The sequence below is a fragment of the Ursus americanus genome, chromosome 12, assembly GCF_024610735.1.
Source record: "Ursus americanus isolate L20-20 chromosome 12, mUrsAme1.1.p, whole genome shotgun sequence".
In the NCBI taxonomy this organism is placed as follows: domain Eukaryota; kingdom Metazoa; phylum Chordata; class Mammalia; order Carnivora; family Ursidae; genus Ursus; species Ursus americanus.
This window is the reverse complement of record NC_142138.1, coordinates 59,641,025-59,666,439: the sequence shown is the minus strand read 5'-3', so window position 1 is coordinate 59,666,439 and position 25,415 is coordinate 59,641,025. Positions and strand designations below refer to the sequence as shown.

Genomic DNA, 25,415 nt, shown 5'->3' with positions numbered 1-25,415 from the left:
GTTCAAAACTGAGGTAAACATGTAAAATATACATTTCATCTTTACAAAAAGGCAGAACAGCAATGACGTTATTCATCAAATAAAACAAGAATTCTGCAACAAAAATGAAATGAAAAAATATAAAACCCAGTTAATCAAAATCTTCAAAATAATTCAAAGGAAAAAAAACTATAAGTACAACTACACCAAGAGAATTTTAGAAATGGAAAATACCATTATGGTTCTTACTAGTGCTCTTCAAACACTGTTTCTGACATAACTGCCACCTTTCAAAGCTCAACTAGAGTCCCACTTCTCCCAGGTACTCGGACTCCTCTTCCTTCCCTACTGCACTTATTAGCACACAGCACAATGAGCACTTTATCATAAGTGCCTCCGTCTTAGCATATGATTTGTAGGGAAATTTAGAAAGTTGTAACATTTTTTTTGATCACAGAGACACCTTTAGGTATGTCGTAGATACCCTCCAAATCCTCTTAGTAGAAAAACAGACACTTTTTATTTGGCCACAGAGAGACAGCAGGATGTCTTGTAGTGAGAAAAACAGGGGCGCCTGGGTGGCTCAGTTGGTTGAGCATCTGCCTTTGGCTCAGGTCATGTCAGGCTCCCTGCTCAGCGCAGAGTCTGCATTTCCCTCTCCCTCTCCCCCTCTGCTTGTGCTCTGTCTCTTTCTCTCTCTCAAATAAATAAATAAAATCTTTAAAACAAATAGAAAAATACTTACATCTTCTGTGTCCTTAACCCGTAAAATCTGTTCCCTCAGGTCCTGTAAGTCATTAAACGTGGACTGAGCTGTAATAGAATATACTAGTGCAAACCCTTGGCCATTCTTCATATACAAATCCCTCATTGCTGTAAATTGCTCCTATAATAAAAAATGTACAATTGTAAGTATGATTTCTTGAATGTACCCTGGAACAATTTAAATCCGAATAATCACAAGTAAGCTACTGAATTTTTTCTTACACGCTATCATGACAGGAAACATAAGACCTATTACACACTTTCTAGAAACTCTGAGGTAGGTGTTCTTGTTCCCTACTTATACAACTAGAAGCAATGACAATGAACTAAGGAATGAGAAGGAAGATCTTAACCACCTTGTCAGGCCGTACCACGCTTTCCGTGTGGTTTAGAAAACCGCATATAATTCCTTTGTACATACAGATCCTAATTAAATTATTTTGATGCTACTAAAGACGACCTCCAAGAAAGTGCTGTTAGAAAAGAGAAGTCCAAGTACTGAATCCCGAGGCCCTCCAACATTAAGGGGTTGGGAGAAAAGAGAGGTCCAAGTACTGAAGCCCGAGGCCCTCCAACATTAAGGGGCTGGGAGATGAAGACAAATCAGGAAGGAGACTTAGGAGTAACCAATGAGAGAGGGAGAAAACCAAGCAATTGTTGGTTCCTGGAAGCCAAATGAATACAATTTTTACAGAGGACAGTGATCAACTGAGTTGGAGGCTGCTGAAAAGTCCAAGGGAGTTGAGGATACGTGCAGAGGGCTGATCATGAATGACAGGCCATGGACTTGAAGCTATGTGAAGAGGGGGTTAGCATATGAGGACAATCAAAGGTGGTGGTTAATGGACTACAGGTTCCAGTGAAGTTGAAAGTATAAAAGGAAGCGAGATGGAAAAACAAGAGGTGGAGCGTAGCATGCTCGAAAATGAAGTGAAGGTGGTATCACAGTTATTGTGATCATATAGTCTAGGTAAGGCCGTGGGCGGGAATGGCTGAAGCAGTACGGAGGTCAATAAACTGGTAGGCCGAGGAAATGGATCATCTATAATATCCGTATAGATTCTTTTTGAATACTAAAATCACCAAGAATTCGGACTGAAGCAGTGATGAAGAGAGTGAGCAAAAATCTTCAAGGAGTAAGGAGTGATCTGGAACACAATTAATGAGCATCAACTACTTTCCAAGCTTATGCAAGGCACTGGGGACACAGACAACTAAACAGGCAAGACACAGTATGCTGAGCACTAGGATGGGAGAATGACAAGATGTTTAAGAGCACAAAGGAAAGATCTCTACGACAGGGAAGAACTTCCTTAATTTGGACAAGAGGAAGAACAAAGAGCTCCTTCACACCTGGGGAGGTGATGAAAGGAGAAAGTAGAAAACTGCTCTTTAACTGTTGGGTTATCTGGGAACAGAGAATGACTGCCGATTCAGAAGCTAAGGAAATATGGGGGGTTGGAATGGCAAAAGGGGGAGATATTTTGAGTCAGCATATATAAGAAAGATGTAGTTCTAATGATCCCAAACTTCCTACTGGAATCAAGATTTATTTTCTCACAAAAGAATGGAAAAATATAGTACCATTAGCAATATAATTACTCCAGTCTACTTATATGCTTTTCTTAATGACATAAAACTTTCTCATCATTTATAAAATTATGTGGAAAATTTGTGCTAAATTTTAAACAACTTATAACATTTAAGAATACCATCCATTCTAAAGCTGAGAACTGCCTAACAGGTAAAGTCTACGTATATGGAGAAAAAAAGAAAAATTACTTAATGTGTGCATTTATGGCAGTATACAGGAAATCATCAGCAATTAGTAACAAAATTGTAAAGGAGACAACAAATGTAGGCAATGAAAATAAAAGCAAATACTTGGAGCTCATACTATATAACAGGCATTGTGCCAAGTAATTTATAATCATTATCTCATTTGATCATTACAAGCACCCTATGATATATTAATATCATCATACACTAGCATTTAAAGATGAGAAAAATCAGGCCCAAAATAATCCTAAAGATTTCTGTCAGAAAACATGTATCTGTCAACAGCCCCTTGAGATGTTAAAATAATAATAAAAGGCAAAAACAATTTTTATAAAAATTAATGACTATGGTGCCAAGAGACAAAGTCTTATATAAACCCAGAGAAATACCTATTTTAACTAAAATTCTGGATTTAAAATACCTTTTTTAAAAAAAAGCAGTAATAGGGTAATCCTTACCTCAATATAGGTAAGGAAGATACCCAACATACACATTCTGTAGGTTAACTCGACATATGATGTAAGAGTGGTATGTGGGCATGAAGTCTAACACAGATGGTTGGAAGCACAGAAGAAAATTTAAGAAGCCCTACATTTAGATAATTTGTTCTTAATCAGAATAATTACTTTTATTCAGAGGAATTATTCAGATAACAAAACCTGTTCACTAACTAAAATCTATTAGAAAAAGAGAAAACATCCTTACTGTTCCTGCTGTGTCCAGGATTTCGAGCATACACTGTTGGCAATCTACTTCAACTTGCTGTTGGGGAAGGGAGGAAAAATGAAAGAGTAATATCAAAATCAAAATGTCAGTCTGTTTTCCTGCCACCTCTTCACTCCAAGTACCTAACAACTATAAAGCCTTTTCTCTAGGAGTTTGCTATATTGGCTGAGACTTGACTTGCTACTGTCATAAAGAACAGGAGGTCTCAAGCACGTTCTGTTAACATGACCAAAGCCACGACTATTAATGCTGAGTTTAGATATTTTCTGACCACTGGAAACTGAGTAATGATTTTTGCTATTATGAGAAGGCAATGGTCATATCCTCCAATTTAAGAAAAACTTCAACAAACAGGTATAGTTCTAACAGAAATAAAAATGTATAAAAATATGTATATTTATATTATCGTCAAAGAAAACAAAGCACCAAAGTATGAAATAGCTCAACATGCAGACAAGACTTTAAAGAAACTTCTGCCAACTTACACGTTCAAGTTGTTCAAGTTTTATTAAAATGTGCCCCAAATGTAACACACAGAAAAATTTTAAGAGATAAAGGGAATGCAGAAGTGCTAAAATGAATAACACTGAACTCATACAGTCCTTAAGACTTTAAGAACAAGATACGTCTTCGGAAACGCTATGTGCATAAGGTGAAATTTTATATACCGAATTGTATTTCCCCAGTGCTTTATAAAGTTAAGCGAAGGGTGGCCTAAAGAAAGTATCGACTATCAACGGTGTAGAAAATTTTTAATAAAGCAGTGATTAAGAAAAGTGTCAAATCGTCAACATTCTAGGTACGGATCTGTTTGTAGTTACAGCTTTAGCCAGCAACTTATTTGGGGGCAATTTTAGTACCGCAACACTGTCTTCTAAAAATAAACATAACAACATAAGGCCTATTTTAAATGCTTCTGTGTCAGATCAGGGATTGCTGAGAAGCACCACTGGCGGTGCTAGAAACTCACTGTCGCACCACTTACAGGACTACTGATGTAATCTGCACAATCAGTAAGTAGGCACACTCAATGAATAGTCAACTATGTCTGTAGTTTCTCAATGCACCTAGAACACAATTTTATTTCCAATTTGCAGATAACGAAACTGCTCTGCCAGTATGGCTGGAGGAGCTTACATAATTTAATAAAACTTACAACACTATTACAGGTAAATTCTACAACATCTAACAAAGTAACCCTTTCCTATTTGTTGAAAGGTAGGTTTAATTCTCTGCCTCCCCCCTTAACATACTTGGGAAATAAAATCCTGAAAATTCCTCATAATGCTAGTCTTATAATGAAATAAAATAGTATTTTTTGTCAAGACTAATTTTTTTCTTTTGAATAATCTTTAGATGTTTTAGAACTTTGGCTTTAGGGTCACAGTAAAATGGAGCAGAAAGTACAGTGTTTCCATATACCCTTCTCCTGCTTCCCACCAGCCTTTCCTACCATCAGCCTCCCACACCAGAATGGTACATCTGTTAGACTCAATGAACCTACGTAGAGACATCATTATCATGCTAAGTCCACAGTCTACCTTACGGGTTTACTCTTGGTGTTGGACATTCTATGGGTTGGGAAAATGTGTAATGACATGTATCTACCATTATAGTATCATACAGAATCCAATAGCTAATTTCTTAGAGTCTAAAGATGAAATACCTTCAAAGTTATTATAAAACCAAACAAAAATAAAAACTTTCAGTCACTGGATAACTTTGAACATAAAAGCAATCTTAATTTTACTTCACAAGATGTGTTGTCAAAAATATACCTACTATTTATATGCAATTTTTCTACATTAACCCCCCGCCCCCAACCAGGAAAATGTGTACATTAAAGAACAGATTACTAATCAGTAACAGAACATACAGCTCTCTGTAGCTACATAATTAGGAGTATTTTATGAGAAATAGTCTGTCCCGGTGAAAGTTTTAAAAACAGATACAGAAGGAACATTTGTATCACTTCACAAAAACAATTTTTAAAAAGCAATTCTATGGATCAAGTTTTAAAGTCCTAAGGAACTATTTGTAAGCATGTGTACACAAGTTTCACATTTTACCTTTCTGTAGGAATCTTCTATCGTTGGGTCATATTTTTCAACAAAAATTCCCTGAACAAACTGAACTGTCTAGAAAAAAAAAAACAGAGAAAAGTTAAGAACTTAAAAAAAAATCAGCTCTTTTAGAATGCTACTCACACCATCATAAAGTGATAAGGACTAAATGAAATTACGTGAAAATTCTGGGTAAACATGCAGATGTGGAGTCTCATTATTTTTCAATACAAGGATACATCCCCAACTAAGAGGGCACATTGAGAAAGGAGGTGGTCGAGTTAAAAGCTGTCAGCAATGCTGCCCCCAACTCCCACTGTGAAATAACTACTAAGTTTCAAAATACAGTGAAGATACAAATAAGGACACAGATCAATTCTAATGAATGAAAAAATGAAAATTTATCAGTATTTAAACTCCTAATACCTCTTTATGTATCTACAGTAACTTCTATTTCATGCCCTTCAAGGAATGAGACAAAAGGTTCTAAATTTTTAAAAATCTTAAAACAGTCTGATTGTGGGGAGAAAGAGAAAAGGAAATTAAAAAGTACTGAATTAACTAAATTTATAGTCACATTCAAGTTTCATGTTCTCTCTAGAAGTAGTTATTTTTCCAATTTGCCAGCTGAGATTCAAATACACAAACTTTCTGATCCCAAAGCCTTCCTTTTTTCATCGGAAACAATGCCTACTCAGCTTTTTCACATTATCTACTTCTCCCTCTAAGATTTCTATAAACACAGACTTGAAACCAGGTATTTTATCATTTGGTAAATAAGAAGTACTAAAGATGGTTGTGAAATATTGCCTGGACAGCTTTAAAACAGGGTCTGGTATACTGCCGCCTAAAAGCAAGGCAGGGGGAGAATGTGGCCTGAGGTCACCTACACTTCAACTATGCACTATTTTAGTTTGAGCTAAACACATTAACTGAATGTAGTAAACTTCAAACTTCTTCCTCTTACTAAGCTCCTGTTCTTCAAAGGAGACTCAGAATATAATTACACCAAAAACTTTAATCATTATTTTTCCAAGGATTTCATCACCTCAACTTCTTAGTACTACACAGAATTCAAACATGGAAAACTTCCTAATAATGCTTTACACTAGAACAGAGGTTCTCAAAATGTGGTCCGGAGCAGATGTTTAGAAAAAACCCTATTGTCCTCATAACACCAGCACACGCTTGCTTTCTCTCCTAAATTGACAGTGTTTTCCAAGGGGTATATAGCATATGCTATAGCTAGATACTAGATGCAGAAGCGGGCACGAGAACCCACGTGCTTTCTATAAGTCAGTTGTCAGAGACTAGCAAAAATGAAAACAATCTCCCACTTTTCACTTCCTTCTTCCTAAAGCAAGCTTTCCTTATTTCTCTGGATCTCATCTTCTCAGTTCTCAGGGACATCCCATTCATTCACACCGACTTTTGTTTTATTCCTTCAAGTTTTCCTACGGGATCCTCCTCTTCCTTCTTTACCTATTGTACTTTCTGTGTTAAAATCAAAAACAGAGACCAGCCTGAAAATTCCCTGAGCAGATAAAAGCAGTTTAGTCATGTAAACAAAGCTGAATTTAGCTTATTTAGCAAAGCTCCATTGACCTGGGGGTCATTTCTGGCTTATGCCTCTGGAAATCAAAAGCAAAACTCACACTGTTTCCCAAAGTTGATATGAGGTAACCACTAACCAATTCTCTATCATTTAAAGGAAATTCTAACACTAGAACCAGTCACTGAAGAATAAAATCACTGCATTCTCACTCTGTAAGCTGCTTTATAACAAGATACCCCTGAGCCTCATTCCATGCTCTGGTTGAAGGTTTCCAGTTGGCAAACTGTCTTTCTGGTGTGTGCACAATAAACTAACTAATCACTACTTCAGTGACCCATTAATTTCACTTCTGTTATTTCTTGAACTTTTGACACCTATAACAATTATTCCCTTCCTGTCCTATGTCGTCACTGTCCTTTCCGCAGGATTACTGCCTCCAGCACACAGACTGTTTGCTCTACCATCTCCCACCCAGAAATAAAAATCGCCCTTAAGTCCGCGACTCCTCCAGCTTCACCCCCCTCTCATAACCAAACTTCTTCACCTGTCTACAATCGCGGTTCTGTTTCTTCAGCGCTCATTTACTCTTCCACCCCAGCATGGTTACGGCACTATCAACCTTACTGAAGCTTGCTTTTATCAAGGCCAGCCCCCTCCAGGTTTCCGCATCATCTGCTTCCTCTCCTCAACTTGACTTCTGAGCAGTCAGTAAAGATGCTTTCCTTACATTCAAGTATAAGATATACTCTTCTATGCTGGAGCCTTCAATCCTACCTACTCTTTATAGGTTGAGAGGTACTCAGAGCTCAGTTCTGAGTTCTTTCTCTAGTCTCTCCCTAGACAACCTCATTTATTCCTATGGATTTTTATTTTCAATTATTTTTTATTTTTGAAAAGGATGTAATCCATGGACATAGGCCAAAATATGAAAGACATAAAAGAGTATGCAGTGGTAACCAACCCTACCTATCACCTTGGTCCCTAATTATCCAATTCCACCCCCAAGTAACCAGTATGTTACCTGTAGCTTATTTAACCTTGCAGAGAGAGTCTCTACATTTTATACTATCTTCCCCCTCACCCTCCTTTTTTTCTTATCAAACGATCGTCTACACTGTTTGGTACCTTCTCCCCCCCTAAATAATACATCTTAGGTATCACTATCTATCAGTATATACAGAGCTGCTACATTCTTTTTAATAGTCATATATTATTGTACTCTAAATGTATATTAAAAACTTACTTTTAACCAGCCCCTATGGTAGACATTTAGGTTGTTTCTAAACTCTTACCGCTGTAAGGAATGTTGCAATCGATACCCTTGACCACATTATTCTGTATATATGAACTTATATGTGAAATTTCTAGAGACTTGCTGAATTGAAAGTTATATGCGTTTATTTTTATTTTTTTAAGTTTTTTTATTTTTTTAATTTAAGTAATCTCTACACCCAATGTAGGGCTCAAACTCACGACCCCAAGATCAAGGCACATGTTCTTCCGACTGAGCCAGCCAGGTGCCCTGAATATACGCATCTAAAATGACAGATATTCTCATTCACCACAGAGGTAATAATTTACAGGTACTAATTTAAAAGTAACATAATTCTCATGAAATTAAATACCACTGATATATTCATGGTGCCCCAAATCATATCAAAAGTCTCTTTTAAGCTTATTATCTTGAGGATCCAATTACTTATTTGATGTATTTATTTTAACATCTCACATAAACAAATTTGACATGACTCTTGAGTTTTACTCACAGATCTGCTCATTCTTCAGTGTTTCCCTTTTATTTAAATGATCCATCCATAAAATGAGTAGCTCAACAACTAGAACTTTGGGAATCATCCTCAACAACTCCTTCTCTCCTAGTCCTCACATCAATTCAGCACCAAGTTAATTGTCAGAACATCTACTTTTCTCTCCTTCCATGCCACATTCCCAATATAAGGTTCCACACACAATAATCTGGGGTCAGCATTAACTCCCAACTGGTGTCCCATGTCCACTCAGCTTCTCTTCTAAATCACTCCACACAGAACAAGGTACTCTCTTTAAAACATAGATCCAATTTTGTCAACACCCCTCTCACCCCTGAAAAAAACCACTTTCAATGGCTTCTCACTGTCATTAGGAATAAGTTTCAAGTTCTTACATGGTCTTTAAATCATGATGTGGTCCCTGCGTCTCACTTCATTTCCCTCTATTTGCCTTTGCCTTCCAGTTCACTTCTGCCACAACGATTGTGACCTGTTCGCAGTTGTTCAAATGCTAACTGAGGTTCATCTGTCATAGGGATCTCTCTTAACAGTCTGTACTTTCCTTTCAAAGTATCTCTCTCACAATAGTGAGGTAGTTCTTCATTTAACTTTGTAATTATTATATCTCCTCCGCTGTACGGTAAGCTCTGAATGACTGTGATTGGTTTTGTTCACTGCTGTAACCCCAGAGTCTGACAGTATAGAAGCTCAATACATATTTACAAAATAAATACAGCATGTATACAAAAAATAACTTCATTTCACTTAAGTCTGGGGTGGGACTAGGGTAGGACTTACTCCACTAGCATCTGAAATAATTGGTCTTCCCCCACTGGAATGTAAGTTCCTTAAAAAATGAGAACAATCTTATTCCTTTTTGAATCACAATCCCAGGGGGCTTAGCACATAGTAGGCAGCCAGTAAACATTCAGTAAGCGAAAGAATGAATGAGCCACCATTGTAAACTACACCTCTGTGGTTACTGAATGAACCTCTGTCCCCTGTGGGCCAGATACCAGGCATATAAAAAATACTGCCACCTTTTCTCACTAATGACTAAAAGTCTAAGGCGAGCAAATGTCAATGTCCTTCTTGTACTATACTAATTAAGTGAGAGTTAGGTGGCTAACTTACCAGAGCGGACTTCCCCACGCCTCCTGAACCAAGGACCACTAGCTTGTACTCACGCATGATGTGGTCTGTTTAAATACTGACAATCTGGAAAAAAAGAAAAGCCTAAAGATTAACAAACATGCTAAGAACAGCAAGAATGTGCAACTGTTACATGAAATATATGACATTTTGGGTTTTGTTCACTCTTTCCCTTAAGACTCTTAAGGGGATGATAGGCACTTAATAGTAAAACCAAGCAGATTCTAAGCTAAGTTTACAGGACTACTGCCAGGCATTCATTAAAGATCATCTTTGACTAGACATCAGTCATCATTAGAGCCTATTCATGTTACTTGTAAGAGTGTTTGACCAGAAAATAGGTGACTAAAACTAGTAGCTGTTGGGGCGCCTGGGTAGCGCAGTTGTTAAAAGTGTCTGCCTTCGGCTCAGGGCGTGATCCTGGCATACCAGGATCGAGTCCCATATCAGGCTCCTCCGCTATGAGCCTGCTTCTTCCTCTCCCACTCCCCCTGCTGTGTTCCCTCTCTCGCTGGCTGTCTCTCTGTCACATAAATAAATAAAATCTTAAAAAAAAAAAAAAAACAAACTAGTAGCTGTTTTATAACTACAATCATGAACCCAATTCTTTACAAAGCTATTGCTTAAACAACTTAACACACTTTTTTGAAAAGTTCACTCACATTAGCATTAATGTATATGCTATTTGCTTAAAATATCATATAGTAATTATACACTATTTTGTCTATTATTCTATATAGCTGTACTATGTAAAATGTTACCTTGAAAATTACTAGGATACAAAAGGGATATTATTAATGAAATTGATAAAACTCTATAAGTAGGTACTAGCAATATACCCCATAAGGCCCAAATTGCTAGAAAGAAAAAAAAAAGAAATACAAACTTTATTTTTTATCTCCACAGTTATCTTAATAGGTAAAAAAACAGGAAAGAATTTCCGATGGCCATGATGGAATAAGTATGAATGGACTTTTTATCCCACAGTCAACAGCTAAAACACCAGACGAAATACATGAAACAACTGTTTTCAGACACTTGACAATAAGCAGTATAGGACTATGATCTCTGAGTGATGCGACAAAATGAAGTGAGGCCTACAGCTGCCTTGGCTTTCTGCTTGGAGGCACTTTTCAGACTGTGGCACAGGGAGGAAGAACTTAAGCAGAGACCAGAATGTGTATCAGAGAAGATGGAGTTAAGGACAGAAAATTCCAGAAATCTGCACAGGCATTCACTTGAGTCTCTGGCCAAACATTAAGCAGAGTACACAGGATGAAACTCCACGAGGTAAAGGCGAAGAATAAATAGGGATCTATAAGCTGAACAATTCCAGGGTGCATAGAAATATTGGGAGTTTTGGTCAGGAAAGTTCCCCTTGTTGAAAAACAGGCAATTCATCTGAAATCCCAGAAGATTCACAGACTTCTTGAGAAGCTATGCAAGACAGAAGAAAATGGGAGTATCTTTAAAATGCTTAAAGAAGGTGGCTCAGCTGGTTAAGCATCAGACTCCTGGTTTCTGCTTAGGTCATGATCTCAGGGTCGTAAGATCCAACCATGCATCAGGCTCCATGCTCAGTGTGGAGTCTGCTTCTCCCTCTCCCTCTGCAGCCCTGGCTCCCCGTGCTCTTTCTCTCTCTCGAATAAATAAAATCTTAAAAAAAAAAAATAGAATGCTTCAAGAAAAAAAAGGTCAATCTAGAATGCTAAATACAATGAGTCTATCCTTCCAAAATGAAAGTGAAGTAAGGTTTTTTTCAGATAAATAAGAAGGAAGGAAGGAAAGAAGGAAGATAAAATGAAAGGAAACAAGAAAAGGAAAGACAGAAGGAAGAAGGAAAAGCTGGGGAAAAAATTTCACCAGTACCATTTTAAAAAAGCAAAGGAAGTTCTTTGTTCAGGTGGAAGAAAACGGTAACAGATGGAAACTTGGATCAACATAAAGGAATGACGCTTACAAAAGGAATAAAAAGTACCAGAAATGGTGAATGAGAGTAAATCTACAAGACCTTTTTGACCACTTAAAGTGAAACTAATAATAATGTACTACAAGGTTTTACAACACACATAGAAGTAATAGCACAATAACAGCACAAAAAAATGAAGGGGACTGGAAGTATACTGTTCAAGGTTCTTACAGTGTATCTGGAGGAGTATAATTTTATTTGAAGATAAACTGTTGTATATTAAAGATGCATACTCTAAAACCCAGAGCAGCCGATGGAAAAAAAAACAACAACAACTGATTCATCCAAAACACAGCAGAAAAAATACAAAAAAAGCAAAAAAGAACAAGAAAAGACAAGAAAAATATAAAACAAACAACAGGAGAGCAGAGTTAAAAGTCAACCACACCATCATATGAAATGTAAATAATCTATTCCAATATTCCAACATTTCAATTCAAAGTCAAGATAAGAAAGCAAGGCCTAACCATGATGTCTTCAAGAAACAAACTTTAAATAAAGAAAAAAGGAAAGTTAAAAGTAATATTTGTTGGTGACAAAGTCACAGTTGCTGCTAATATCATTACTAGTGGTTTGCTGCCTGCATTCAAAATAGAAATAAATACTAGAGGTTAAGGAAAAATAAGGATTTTTCTTCTTTACAAGTGTTGGGGACCTTAGATTATGAATCCCTACCTACGCCAAGCAGTTAGCATTTGGTTACTCTAATCAAACTCAAATGTTTTGGTTTCACATCTTCTTTATACCCTTTTACATTCTTAAGAGTTTACATTTACATGGATTCTCAAGAATGGATGTTGGATTTTTTCCAAATACTTTTTCTGCATCTATTGGTATTATACGGTTTTTCTTTTTCTTCCCACCAATACGTCTTCTCTTTCCACTTCTATTCACCATTGTTCTAAGCTAGCTACAGTAGGATCCTTTTTGCAAAAGGAAGTAAAATTGTCTTTATTCACAGATAACATGATCCCATACATACAATACACGATAAAGCTACCAGACTAATAGGTGAATTTAGCAAGATTTCAGGATAAAAGGTTGATACAAAAAAACAATAACTATTATGTATCTGTATATACTGGCAAAGAACTGAAAAATATAATTTAAAAGATACCATTTACAATAGTATCCAATAAGAAATAAAATACTTAAGAGATGATTTTAAAAGAATACGCGCAAGGCTTATATACTGAAACTACAAAACATGGCTCAGAGAAATTAAGGACACAGTAATTAGAGAGACATGCCATATCATATTAAGATAAGTCCATATTATTGTTAAGATGTCAATTCTCTCCAAGCTGGGTCTACAGATTCCATGCAATCCCAATCAGCAGGTTTCATTTTTGTAAAAATTGACAAGATGACTTTAACATTTTTTTGAAAATGCAAATAACTTAGTAGAGTTAACAGTTCTGAAAAAGAAGAAAAGTGTTACACTACCTGATTTTAAGACATAATATAAAACTACAGTAATAAAGATATTGTTATACTGTCATGAAGACAATCAGATCAGTGGCACCAAATTAAATCCAGAAATAAAACCATGTATATATCTGGAGTTCATTTTTGATAAAGGGACTGTCATACCCATCCTTCAAGATAACCCCTCAAGGATCCTGGCCTCCTGGTATTCATAACTTGTATTGTTCACTCTCAGTTTTCATACTCTTGTGTGGTTTCTTCCTAAGATTGGTTGTGTGACCAACAGAATATAGCAGAAGTGACCATATGTGACCTCCTTTAAAAGCTACTGCAGCTTGTACCATGGTCTCTGGGATCATTCTAAGAGAAGCCACTCACAATGTCATGAGGACATTTAACCAGCAGCCCTTCAGAGAGGCCCAGCTGGAAAGGAATTGAGGACTCCTACCAACAGTTAGCATGCTTTACCAAACATGTGAGTGAGCCCCCTTCAGAAGCCTATCTTGCAGTTTTAGTCAAGCCTTAATTGAGAGGATTGCAGTCTCATGAGACCATGAACCAGAACCTTCCAGTCAAGCCACTCCCAAACCCCTAATCCACAGAAACTGACAATAAATGATTAATGTTGCTTTAAGCCCAGTAAGATATCTGTTAATCTGTTACATAGGAATAGATTGTTCAAGATGGGGCAAAAGTAATTCAGTATGTAAAAGACAGTCTTTTGAACAAGTCAGGCTGGAAAAAAATGAACTTCAACTCTTAGTTTTATTCATTAACAGCCAAAATCTAGAAATAACCCAATTATTCATCAAGAAGCAAATGGATAAACTGTGGTATATCCAATCAATGGAATACTACTCAGTAATAAAAAAGAATAAACTACTGACAGATTCAACAAGACGGATGAACCTAAAAAAAAAAAAAAAAAAAAAAACACTCAGCAAAATACACAAAAGAGTGACTACTATATGGATTCCACTTACATAATATAATTCTAGAAAAGACAAAACTAAGTTGTAGTGCCAGAAAGTTACTTGGGGCCAGTGGTAGGGCAGGGGTGATGACTATAAAGGAGCATAAAGGAACTTTTCTGGGTGATGGAAATGATCTGCACTTTGACTACAGTGGTGGTTACATGGGTATTTCCATTTATCAAATCTTACTGAATTGTACATTTTCTTAAAAAGATTATTTGTTTATTTATTTGAGGGAGAGAGCGCACTGGGAGGGGGGGCAGAGGAAGAGGGAGAAGCAGAATCCCCACTGATCAAGGAGCCAGATAGAGTGCTCCATCACAGGACCCTGAGATCATGACCTGAGCTGAAGGCAGATGCTTAACTGACCAAGTCTCCCAGGAGCTCCCTTTTTGAATTGCACGTTTAAAATAAGTATATTTTAGGAACCTCAGGCACTGTCGGTGGGAACGCAGACTGGTGCAGCCAGTCTGGCAAACAGTATGGAGGTTCTTCAAAAAATTAAAAATAGAATTACCATATGACTCAGTAATTCCATTACTGGGTATTTACCCAAAGATTATGAAAACACTAATTCAAAAAGATATGTGTACCCTTATGTTTACTGCAGCATTATTTACAATAGCCAAATTATGGAAGCAACCAAAGTGTCCATCAACAGATGAATGGATAAAGATATGGTATATGTAGACAATGGAATATTAGTCATAAAAAAATGAAATCTTAACATTTCCAACAACATGAATGGATCTAGATAGTATAATGCTAAGTGAAATAAGTCAGTCAGAGAAAGAGAAATGCCGTATCATTTCACTCATATGTGGAATTTAAGAAACAAAACAAATGAACAAAGGGAAAAAGACAAATAAACCAGATTCTTAAATATAGACAAATGATGTCTCCAGAGGGGAGGTGGGTGGGAAAATGGGGGAACTAGGGAAAGGAGATTAAGAGTACACTTATCACAATAAGCACTGTAATATACAGAATTGTTGAATCACTAGACTATACACCTGAAACTAATATAGCACTGTATGCTATACTGGAATTAAAATTTAAAAATAAATAAAATTTTTAAAATTAAAAAACAAACAACAAAAAAAAAACCGGACATTTTATTACGTTTAGTTTGTAGCTCAACAGAATTAATTTAAGAAAATCCAATGGGGAAAAAAAGGGAAATTTCTCAGAATACCAGTTACATATATAGTTTTATAAACTGAATGTGTTCCCCCAATGTGATGATATGAAGAGGTGGACCCTTTGGGAGGGAGGTAATTAGTATTAGATGAGGATTAGATGACTGGATTAGTGCCCCTGCAAGAGTCCCAAGAGCTTGCTTCTCTCACTCTCCACCAGGTGAAGACAAGAGACAGCCACCTCTAAGTCAGGAGGCGGGTCCTCCTCAGACACATCTTCTAGTACTTGATCTCGGACTTCCCAGCCTCTGGAACTATAAGGAATAAATTTGTTGTTTAAGCCACCCAGTCTATAGTAATTTGTTCCAGCAGCCCTCACTGACTAAGAAACATAGTAAGGATAAATTACAGTAAACTATCCAACAGACATGGTGGCAGGTATGATTGCTGTTATGAATCAAAAACCATTTACAAAGTATCTCCCAGGTACCAGTTCAGCATTAAGTGCAAGGGACACAAAAATGAAAAATATGTTTCCCATCCTGGAGGAGCTCATGGAGGAACTCATGGAGGAGGAAAAAATAAGTAATTACAATATGATGTGAACAAAGTTTTTACAGAGCAGAGATGAAAGGGTTGGGGAAGGATGGAGGAACAGAAGAGAGAGTAGGTTAGTTTTTCAATGGAGGTTACATAAGAACTAATTGAAAAACTGAATAGGAATGTTCCAGGTAAGTAGGGAAGGGCATTCTAAGCAGAGGAAACAGCTTGAACAAATACTCTAAATCACTAAATACACAAGTTTCAGGGAATACCACACAGATGGGTGTGGCCAGAACACACGGTTTAAAAGCAAGGTATGGAAAATGGAGCAGGGTACGGAGACTGGGTTATGCTTGCAAAGGCGCTCACCATGTACAAGAGTCTACAATTTATCTAGTAAGCAATGGGGAGAAAACAGTGATTTTTTTTTTTTTTAAGTAATACAGTCAGATATATATTCTGGAAAGACAACTGCTAACAGTGTATAAAATGGACTGAAGGCAGGGAGAACAGTCAGGAAGCTACTGAATTAGCTTGGGTGGAAAATGACACAGGCTTGCACAGCAGCACTAAGGGCTGATGAGGGGACAGTGGTTTTCTGAAGGTAAAACTGACAGTCCTCCGCAGCTAGTTACAGATTATTATTTAGGGGAATGAAGAGGAATCAAGAATAACTCTTAAATATCTACTTTGGGCAAATTAGGTGGCTAAAAGGAGGTTTAAAAGAACATGTTCCTGCCCAAAACTAAGTCTGAAATTCCTAAGGGAAAAGTAGGTAATATGTGGTATTTAAAACTCTAAGTCTGGGAGCTTGGTAGAAACCAAAGGGCTAGAGGGTACAGACTCGGGAGTTGTAAGAAATGTTAATAGTTGAAACCACAGCAGATGAGATCAACCAAGGAGAACTTATTCGTTGAAAATAGAAGAAAGCTAAGAATCAAGCCCAAAGAAAGGCCACATTTTACAATGTAGATGGACAGTAAACCGGAGGAAAAATGTGAGTTGGGAGAGGTTTGTGCCGGGACATTAATCATCCTGCACCTCTATCTGTGTCAGGTGGTTCTCTTACTTCCATGAAAACAAAACAGAAACAAACAAACACCTTGATTATTAAACACAAGAGCATATATATATCCAGACAGATCTACGTCGTCTGTAACCCCCTTCTCAGGTCCCTGGTGATTCTTAGCTGGGGACCACTGTCATTTTAACAAGATGTAAATACATTATCTCTCTAATCCAAAAATGTGTATCTTTCAAGAGGGGATCCTAATATAGCAGTCTCATTTATATTTCCCAAATTGCCTCCGAGGGCAACAGAATTTGGGAAGAGCACTCAGACATGGCCAAATTATTTTGGGTATTCTGCAACAACAAAATATTTGGCCCCTGTTCCTCAACTCAAGTAGTAAAATATTCAAATCCCAAACCCATTTTTCATATATACTATATGCATAGAAAATTATTTTCTTTACACCTAACAGATACCATGGGTCATGAATGTATATACACATATGCACACATGCAAATACAAAAATAATATAGCTCAGATAAGAAAACACACACACACACACACAAATACCCAATAAGGAATAATGTGGATTACTATTTTCTTTTGAAAGGGGTTAGTTGTAACTCATTACTGCCAAGTTAGAAAACCACTATGTTCTTCCAAGCAAATCCCATGCCTTTTTATGGAAATCTCTTGTGCCCTGCACTCCCAACACAGCACCAGAAAATTTCTCACTCTGGTTAAGATTCCCTGACAAATAAGGAGGACAAGAATAAACATTACACTATGTTTAAATTTTAAGTCAATCTTGAGTTCCTAACATTATAGTCCAGGCTATACTACAATTTTTTCATTCTTCCTTCAGCAAAACTACTTCTAAATTTCACAAAATAACATGATTGTCTTTATGACACAAATCAATCCCAATTTTGTTGTTTCAGTTTTTAAATATGTAAACTAATTAATTACAAGATGAAATAGTTTCTCCTACACAAATGAACCTACAAAACAAAATTCATTTAAGGAAATTTGGTTGTGATGAGAAATTCTGGAGAAAAAATTTTTTACATTAAGGAACATGAAGGTAGTTTCTTAACAAGCAGTTATATTGTTGATTATATTTACAGAAGCCATAAATATTTTATTTTAAAGATTTATTTTAGAGGGGGGGAGAGGCAGAGAAAGAGGGGATGCAGACTCCCCACTGAGCCTGGAGCCCAACCGAGCTCTAGCCCATGACCCCAAGATCATGGCCAGAGCTGAAACCAAAAGTCAGACGCTCAACCAACTAAGTCACCCAGGTGCCCCAGAAGCCATGAAGATTTTAAAACTGACAAATGACCACACATTCTGGGGGTGATGGTTAAGTAAATACGGAAATCATGGTAAGATTTAATCTTCTAAAATAAAGAACAATGTTCTTCATATTACATCATAATGGAAATTCAACTTTTTTTGTAACATGAAATCACATTATTTTTTTTTTAAAGATTTTATTTATTTATTTGACAGAGAGAGACAGCCAGTGAGAGAGGGAACACAAGTAGGGGGAGTGGGAGAGGAAGAAGCAGGCTCCTAGCAGAGGAGCCTGATGTGGGGCTCGATCCCAGAACGCCCAGATCACGCCCTGAGCCGAAGGCAGACGCTTAAGGACTGCGCCACCCAGGTGCCCCATGAGATCACATTATTATCTCATTGCAAGAAGCTCTCCCTTGATACCTCCTCCTCCTGTTCTTCTCAAGATTAGCACTTTGGGGGTAGGATGTACATAGAGAAAAAGTGATCAGACATTACGTACTTGTAAATGAAGTTTATAAATTAGTCTTCACAGTCTAAAACCAGGCACATTCAGCCCAACAGCATTCCTACCCCTTCCCATAACGAGAGGAGATAAGCTCTTATAAATAGAAGAGGCCAACAGGGATTCTCAAGAAGAGCAGACAACCACAGATTTGAGGAAAACAATTTGACAGAGGCAATGAACTCAACAAACGAACAAAAATCAAAAGAAACAGTTAAGAGGACCTATAAAGCACTGTAAAATAAATTAATATCCCTAAAGAAACTTATGAAGTTATCAAGTCTATCCAAAAGATACACTAGAGATTTAGGAAATAAAATATATGACCATCAGAAGAGAAATCAGTAGATGGGCTGAAGTGAAAAATGGATATAGCTGAAAAGCAAGCCAGTGAAGCAATATATTGAACCTACCCAAAGAGTGCAGAACAAAAAGACATAGAGATGGAACGTATGAAACAAAGAAGCAAGAAGGATAAATCTCAAAGTTCTACCAGCTATCTGACAGGACGTCTCAAAATGGAAGAATTGAAGAAATAACAGAAAGACATTTCCCGAGGTAAACTAAGAAAATTAGCAATCTTCAGATTTAAAGAGCTCAATGAATGCCAAACATAATTAACAACAACAACAACAATAACAAGATATTCACAACTGAACACATAAGAGTTGAAATTTCAAACCACTGAAAATGAAGACAATCCTAAAAAGCTTCTAGAGGAAAAATATATGCCCCTCTCTCTGAATATGGGTAGGTTTATTTATTTTTTAAATTTTAAATTCAATTAATTAACATATAGTGTATTATTAGTTTCAGAAGTGATTCATCAGCTGCATATAACACCCAGTGCTCATGACATCAGGGGCAGGTTTATTAAACAAAATATAGCAGAAGTGATGTTGTCTGACGTCTGAAGCTAGAAAGGGTGGACAGAGCCTCCTCCTGGATCTCTCTTTTGGGAGCCATGCCATGGGGCCCAGAGCTGTCAGGATGCCCTGAAGCCACCACTTTGGAGAGACCATCCAGACACCGAGAGTTGTGTAAGGAGCCCTCACAGTTTCAGTACCCACAGATCTGTGAATAAAGATTTTAAGATGATCCCAGACAGCTACCATCTGACTGCAACACTTTGAGAAACCTTAGGCCAGATCCACCCAGCTGAGCCACTCTCTACTTCCATACTCTAGAAAACTGATAGGTGATAACACATGGTTACTGCTGTAAGCCACTACAGTTTGGAATGGTTTAATAACCAAATATAGCAGGAAGAAAAGAAAATATAAAGGACAAAGAACAGATGGACAAATTGAAAATAAATGGAAAGATGTCAATATAAATATATCAGTAATTACATTAATAAATATTCAATAGGAAAGAAAAGAATTAAAACACAAGGCAAAATACATAATGTAAAAGTTGACACAACTAAAGGGAAAACCAGAGAAATACACAGCCATGATTAGATTTTTTAACATGACTCTCAGCAACTGACAGAAAATATAAAAATCAGTGACGATATATATGTAAGATTTGACCAAATAATGAATCAACTTAACCTGAAAGTCATATACATATAAATACACCACACCTAACAACTGCAAATGACACATTTTTTTCAAGTGTACATGGATCATTTATTTTTTAAAAAGACTTATTTTAGAAAGAGAGAGAGAGAGAGAGAGAGAGAGTGCAGGCATGCGCAAGCAGTGGGAGGGGCACAAGGAGAGGGAGAGAACCCTCAAACACACTCCCTGCTGAGCCCGAAGTGGGGCTTGGTCCCAGGACCCTGAGATCATGACCTGAGCCGAAACCAAGAGTCAGATGCTTAACCAGCTGAGCCACCCAGGGATCCCATATTTTTTATTTTTAATTTTCCTAAGATTTTATTTTTAAGTAATCTCCACACCCAATGTGGGGCTCGAACTTATAACTCAGAGATCAAGAGTCGCAAACTCTACTGTCTAAGCCAGTCAGGTGTCCCTGGATCATTTACTAGTAAGGCCATGCTGGGCTCAACTAATTTCAAAGAACTGAAATCACAGAGTATTCTAACCATAATGCAATCAAACTAGAAATCAATACAAAAATATAACTACATAATCACAGAATGTTTGTAAGTTAAACAACACAATTCTAAATAATACACTGGTCGAAGAAGAAATCAAAATGGAAAGTAAGCAATTAGAACTAAATGACAATAAAAATACATATCAAAACTTACTGGTGTAGGTATGCCAACAAAAAAAGGAAAATGATTCAAGAAACAAAAAGGCATTAGAATAAAAGATCATGGAAAGCAGATAAATCAGTAAAAATTACTGCTAGAAATCTAATTATTGATGTAAAATATGTACAAAAATTTGGTAATAAAACTCTGTGATCTTCTCCACACTGGTTTGAGAGGAGCTAGGAAGGAAAGTAAAGGCATGTTGAAGTTTTTCTCTTGATGGGTGAAAAAAGATAAATGATACTGCATCTCTCAATACATTGAAAAAATATAAATCAAGACAGGTGAAAAATGCAATGTAAACAATTAGATTATATATAATTTAAAGATCACCAGAGGAAAAACAGGCAAAGAAAACTTGACCAATTCCACAAAGAGTTAGAAAGTGAAAAACAAACAAGAGGAAAGAAAGGTGAACAAAAGGTAAAAGGAATAAGACAAAACAGATCAGTAGTCCTGATACAATAAAAAGAAGCCCTCCTAAATCCTAAATTTGCAAACCACAAATGATAAAAGCTTATTTTATGAAGTCTAGGATGACAAATATAAGACTTCTTAAACAATATACTTAACTTCCATGTAGCAAATCTTATGACATGTTATATCAAACAGCTGGTTCTGTCTTTTGTTTTACATACTGAAGTCAGTATTCAACAATAGAATGCCTGAATTATAGTAGGAGTTTCTTTTCTGAAAATTCAGTCTAAAAATATCTCTAGATATGGTCATCTAAGCCCTTTGAGCTCTACCTTCACAAAACAGTCCATTCCATTTCTGGGTAACCTAATTGTTAACAATGTTCTTTACACCGCTCTATTTCTTTGTAGTGGCCACTTACTGGGTCTGTCCTCTGATGCTAAACAGAATAAAGAGAATTCCTCTTCGTAAGTCTATATCCCTCAAATATTTGAAGACAGTTATTTCCCCCCCTCTCTAATATCCTCTTTTTCAATAAGCAGTCCTATTTCCTTTTTCAAATGGTAAAGTTTCAAATTCTATAATCATTCTGGTCTCCTCTGCAAAAGCTTTAGTTCTTACTCTCTCTTAAAAGTATTATGTGCTAATTAGTACTATTAGCAGGCATTACTAAAAAGCTTAAATTAAAAATAAAAGCAGTCACTGTATCCTCTTTAACTTACAACAGATAACTTCAAACTTCTGGCTTCTTTGAGTGTTCTCCATATTTTTTTAAAAAAGATTTATTTATTTGAAAGAGAAAGAGAGAGCACATGATTGAGTCGGGGGGGGGGTGTGCAGCAGAGGGAGAGAATCTCAAGGAGACTCCCCACCATGGGGCTCAACCTCAGGACCCATGAGATCATGACCTGAGCCAAAATCACGAGTCGGAGGTTTAACCAACTGAGCCACCCAGGCGCCCCAGTAACACTTTAAAAAAAAAAAAATTTTAAGAACACAAGGTTTCTACAGTTTCTTACGGTCTTGCATTTCCTTACTGAATGACACTTCCCCACTTTTTTATATATTAAAAAGGCACACACATTCAACTGTATTAAGAGAAACTTCATCTGTCAATTATCCCCAGGTAAATCTTTACCAAAATCTTAATACTGTATGACTTAAGTTTGACTGAGACAATCATCCCATTCACCACTGCACCCTTGAAGTTCTCCAAAAATTCAAGTGAAGGATTAAAACATTTAATTCAACCCTCTTATTCAGAAAAGCAAATTTGACAAGTAGTCTTGAAAAGCTTAATAGACTATTATGACAACACACGCAATAATCTACCATCTCAAATTATTCCTTAAACAAAGTTACTTAGGTATACCTTTTTATAATAATCCTATAGCATCTGTGGTTGTAGCTCCTCTTTCATTCTTATTATGTCCCTCTGTTTTGTTTTGGTTTGGTTTTTTTGACGGATCTTACCAGGTTTGTCTTTTTCTAGGAATCAACTTTGGCTTTGTTGATCCTTTACTATAAGCTTGTTTTTTATTTCTTTAATATTTGCTTTTATGTCTATTTCTTCATCCCTGTCTTTATTCTGTTCTTTTTCTAATTTAGCTTGGATGCTTGGCTTTTTAATTTTCAGCCTTTCTTCTTTTCTAATTAATATCTCAAACCCTCTATCAGGGATCATTTTCATTCTACCTAAAGTATGTCTTTTTGAAGTTGTCTTAGAGATATTCTATTGGTAGCAAAATCTCTTAGTTTTTATTTATCTGAAAACTTTGTATTACCTATACTCTTAAAGACATTTTTGCCTGAAGAGTTATTTACTCACAGCACACTGTAGTTATTATCCTCTTGTCTTTTGGTTTCAATTTTCCTTTCAATAAACTGCAGATCTTCTAAAAATAATCCGTCTTCTCCCTCTGGCTATTTTTAAGATCTCTCATTGTGTGCGTATTATATGTTTATTTATCCTTTATTTGACTTCTTGAATTTGTGTCTTTTTGGAGTTTTAGAAATTCTCAATCATAATCTCCTCAAATAATCTACTTCATTTTTCTTCGTATCTGGATTCTGCTTAGATTTGTTAGATTTTCTCATGCTCTTCCTATATTAGTTAGGACATAGACGAGGCTACTGTAGTAAGAGACCCTCAGAGGGCTTAACAAAATTCAAGTTTCTTCCCTCTCTCATAAGACAGTCAGAAGGGTATATAGTCCAGGGGACAGCTTAGCAGTCAGAGAGCTAAATTCTTACATCTTGTTGCTCTGTTGTCCTTGGAGTATTGCCCTCTTCCACAAGCTAAAAATAGTTCACTACCATGTACACATTCCAGTCCACAGGAAGGAAAAGTTATCTCTCTTTCCCTTCATAGGCATAATCTATAAGGTTAAAACCAATGCATGCATAACTTCCACTTCCATCTAAACTGCCCAAACCCGCCATGGAGTCAAACTGTACTATCAGAAAGGCAGTGAAGTGGAAGCTGTAGCTGGACAGCAAAACATCCCACTAATACATCCATTACTTAGAGACAGGAATTAAAGAGAACCAGAAATTTCTACTTCTCTTTTCTTCTCGTACATTTCTCCCATCCATCTCTTTATTTTGGTTAATTTACTTTTCAGATCGTCTTCCACTTCATTAATTCTCTAAACTAATCCATTGTTAAAGCTATCCATTAAGCTTACATTGTTTTATTTATATTAATTCTAGAAATGGTAACTTTTTGTAACCTCATTCTCATAAGCAATACAGGGAAATGTTTAAAGCCTGAACTTAGGATCCATACTGCCTGGCTAGAATTCTGCTCTACCACCGACTGACCTGACTACATTTTTCCTCCTAAACATTGGATACTGGAAATGCCCCTCATTAAGAAAGGAAGGGAGAACATCACAGTACTCAAATATATGCCATTCTCTTTGTCTTTGGGTACTGATATGCACTGCGGAATACAGGAGTTACCAAAAAAAAAAAAAAAAAGTGAATGACTCTCTTATTTTAACAACTGCATAAACCATTAAAAAATGCATCAAAGGGAACCTCTTTTTATATGTATCACCATCTACTTAGTAAAATGAATATTCTTCAACATCTGTTATCATTGCAGGCAAATAACACATTTGCAAACCATGAAAAAAATGTTACAGGCAGTGACTAATATTTTCTAGGTTGACAAAAATTTTTTCCTTAAAAGATAAGGTTTACCAAATTAGGTTTATTAATTTACACTAAGTATAGCTAATTATATCAATTCTGAAATCTTGACACATTTGCACAAATAGAGGTACTTACTCTAACATTATTCCCTTAATGGCACTGACACATAAACTATATAATTATAATTTAAAAATGTAAGACTAATGTGAAAGCAAGCCACAGCTAATGAAAAAGTATGAATTTAGAATAATCTGTAAAGCAAAACAGCATAACTGTCACTAAATTTCTGATATCTTTATCCTTTAAAGACTATTTCACTTCTTATCATCAGCTGAAATGTTGTGACCTTTCCTGGAAGAGAAAACAAAATGAAGTGACCAATAGCAACTAAACTTCATACAGCATTTTATTATTTATGAAGCTCTTTCCTTTTATTGTTCAGTTCATCAAAATCAAAACCATTTATCATTATTCTAATTATGAAGATGAGGAAACCATACAAGGTTTAACTTGGCTTACATGATTCAGGCACAAAAAACTAAGAGACTATATTCAAACCGACATCTCCTGATTTTAAATGCCATTCTATTTTCAATGTTTCATGCTCTGTTATAAAACAACAACACAACAATAGTGTAATAGTATACATTTACTGAGAGCTCACCACATGCCACGCACTGTTGTAGGAAATCCTCACAAAGAGCTTATGAGGTAGGAACTAGTACTTTGCCGAAACCACACATCTAGGAAGAGCTGCCATGATTCAACTTTAGGCAGCCTGGTTCCAGAGTTCACATTCTTTAACCAACATGCTAATTTCCTTCTATACTCATGTATGTACATGGAAACTGAGAAATGAGAGGGACATGGGAAGAAGGGAGATTTTTTCACTGTATGCCTTGCATGTATTTCTTGAAGGTGAGGCAGAGGAAGGGGGTAGAGAATAGAAGCAGTATTGTAG

The 25,415-nt window shown here is 36.4% G+C and overlaps 1 protein-coding gene across 3 annotated transcripts in view; it reads right to left on the bottom strand.

Annotated features, from left to right (window-relative positions):
- RAP1A (RAP1A, member of RAS oncogene family) overlaps positions 1-25,415 on the bottom strand; it is a 74,474-nt gene that overhangs the window by 10,785 nt on the left and 38,274 nt on the right. For 2 of the 3 annotated variants that reach the window (XM_087866169.1, XM_045801506.1), the window contains exons 2-5: positions 9,768-9,851; positions 5,319-5,387; positions 3,229-3,285; positions 725-865 (exon numbers count right to left, since the gene is read on the bottom strand). In XM_087866169.1, the coding sequence (XP_087722295.1) occupies positions 725-865; positions 3,229-3,285; positions 5,319-5,387; positions 9,768-9,824 (324 nt within the window). In that variant the 5' untranslated portion in view covers positions 9,825-9,851. The remainder of the gene's footprint in view (positions 1-724; positions 866-3,228; positions 3,286-5,318; positions 5,388-9,767; positions 9,852-25,415) is intronic. The other variant, XM_087866170.1, reaches the window with a different exon arrangement.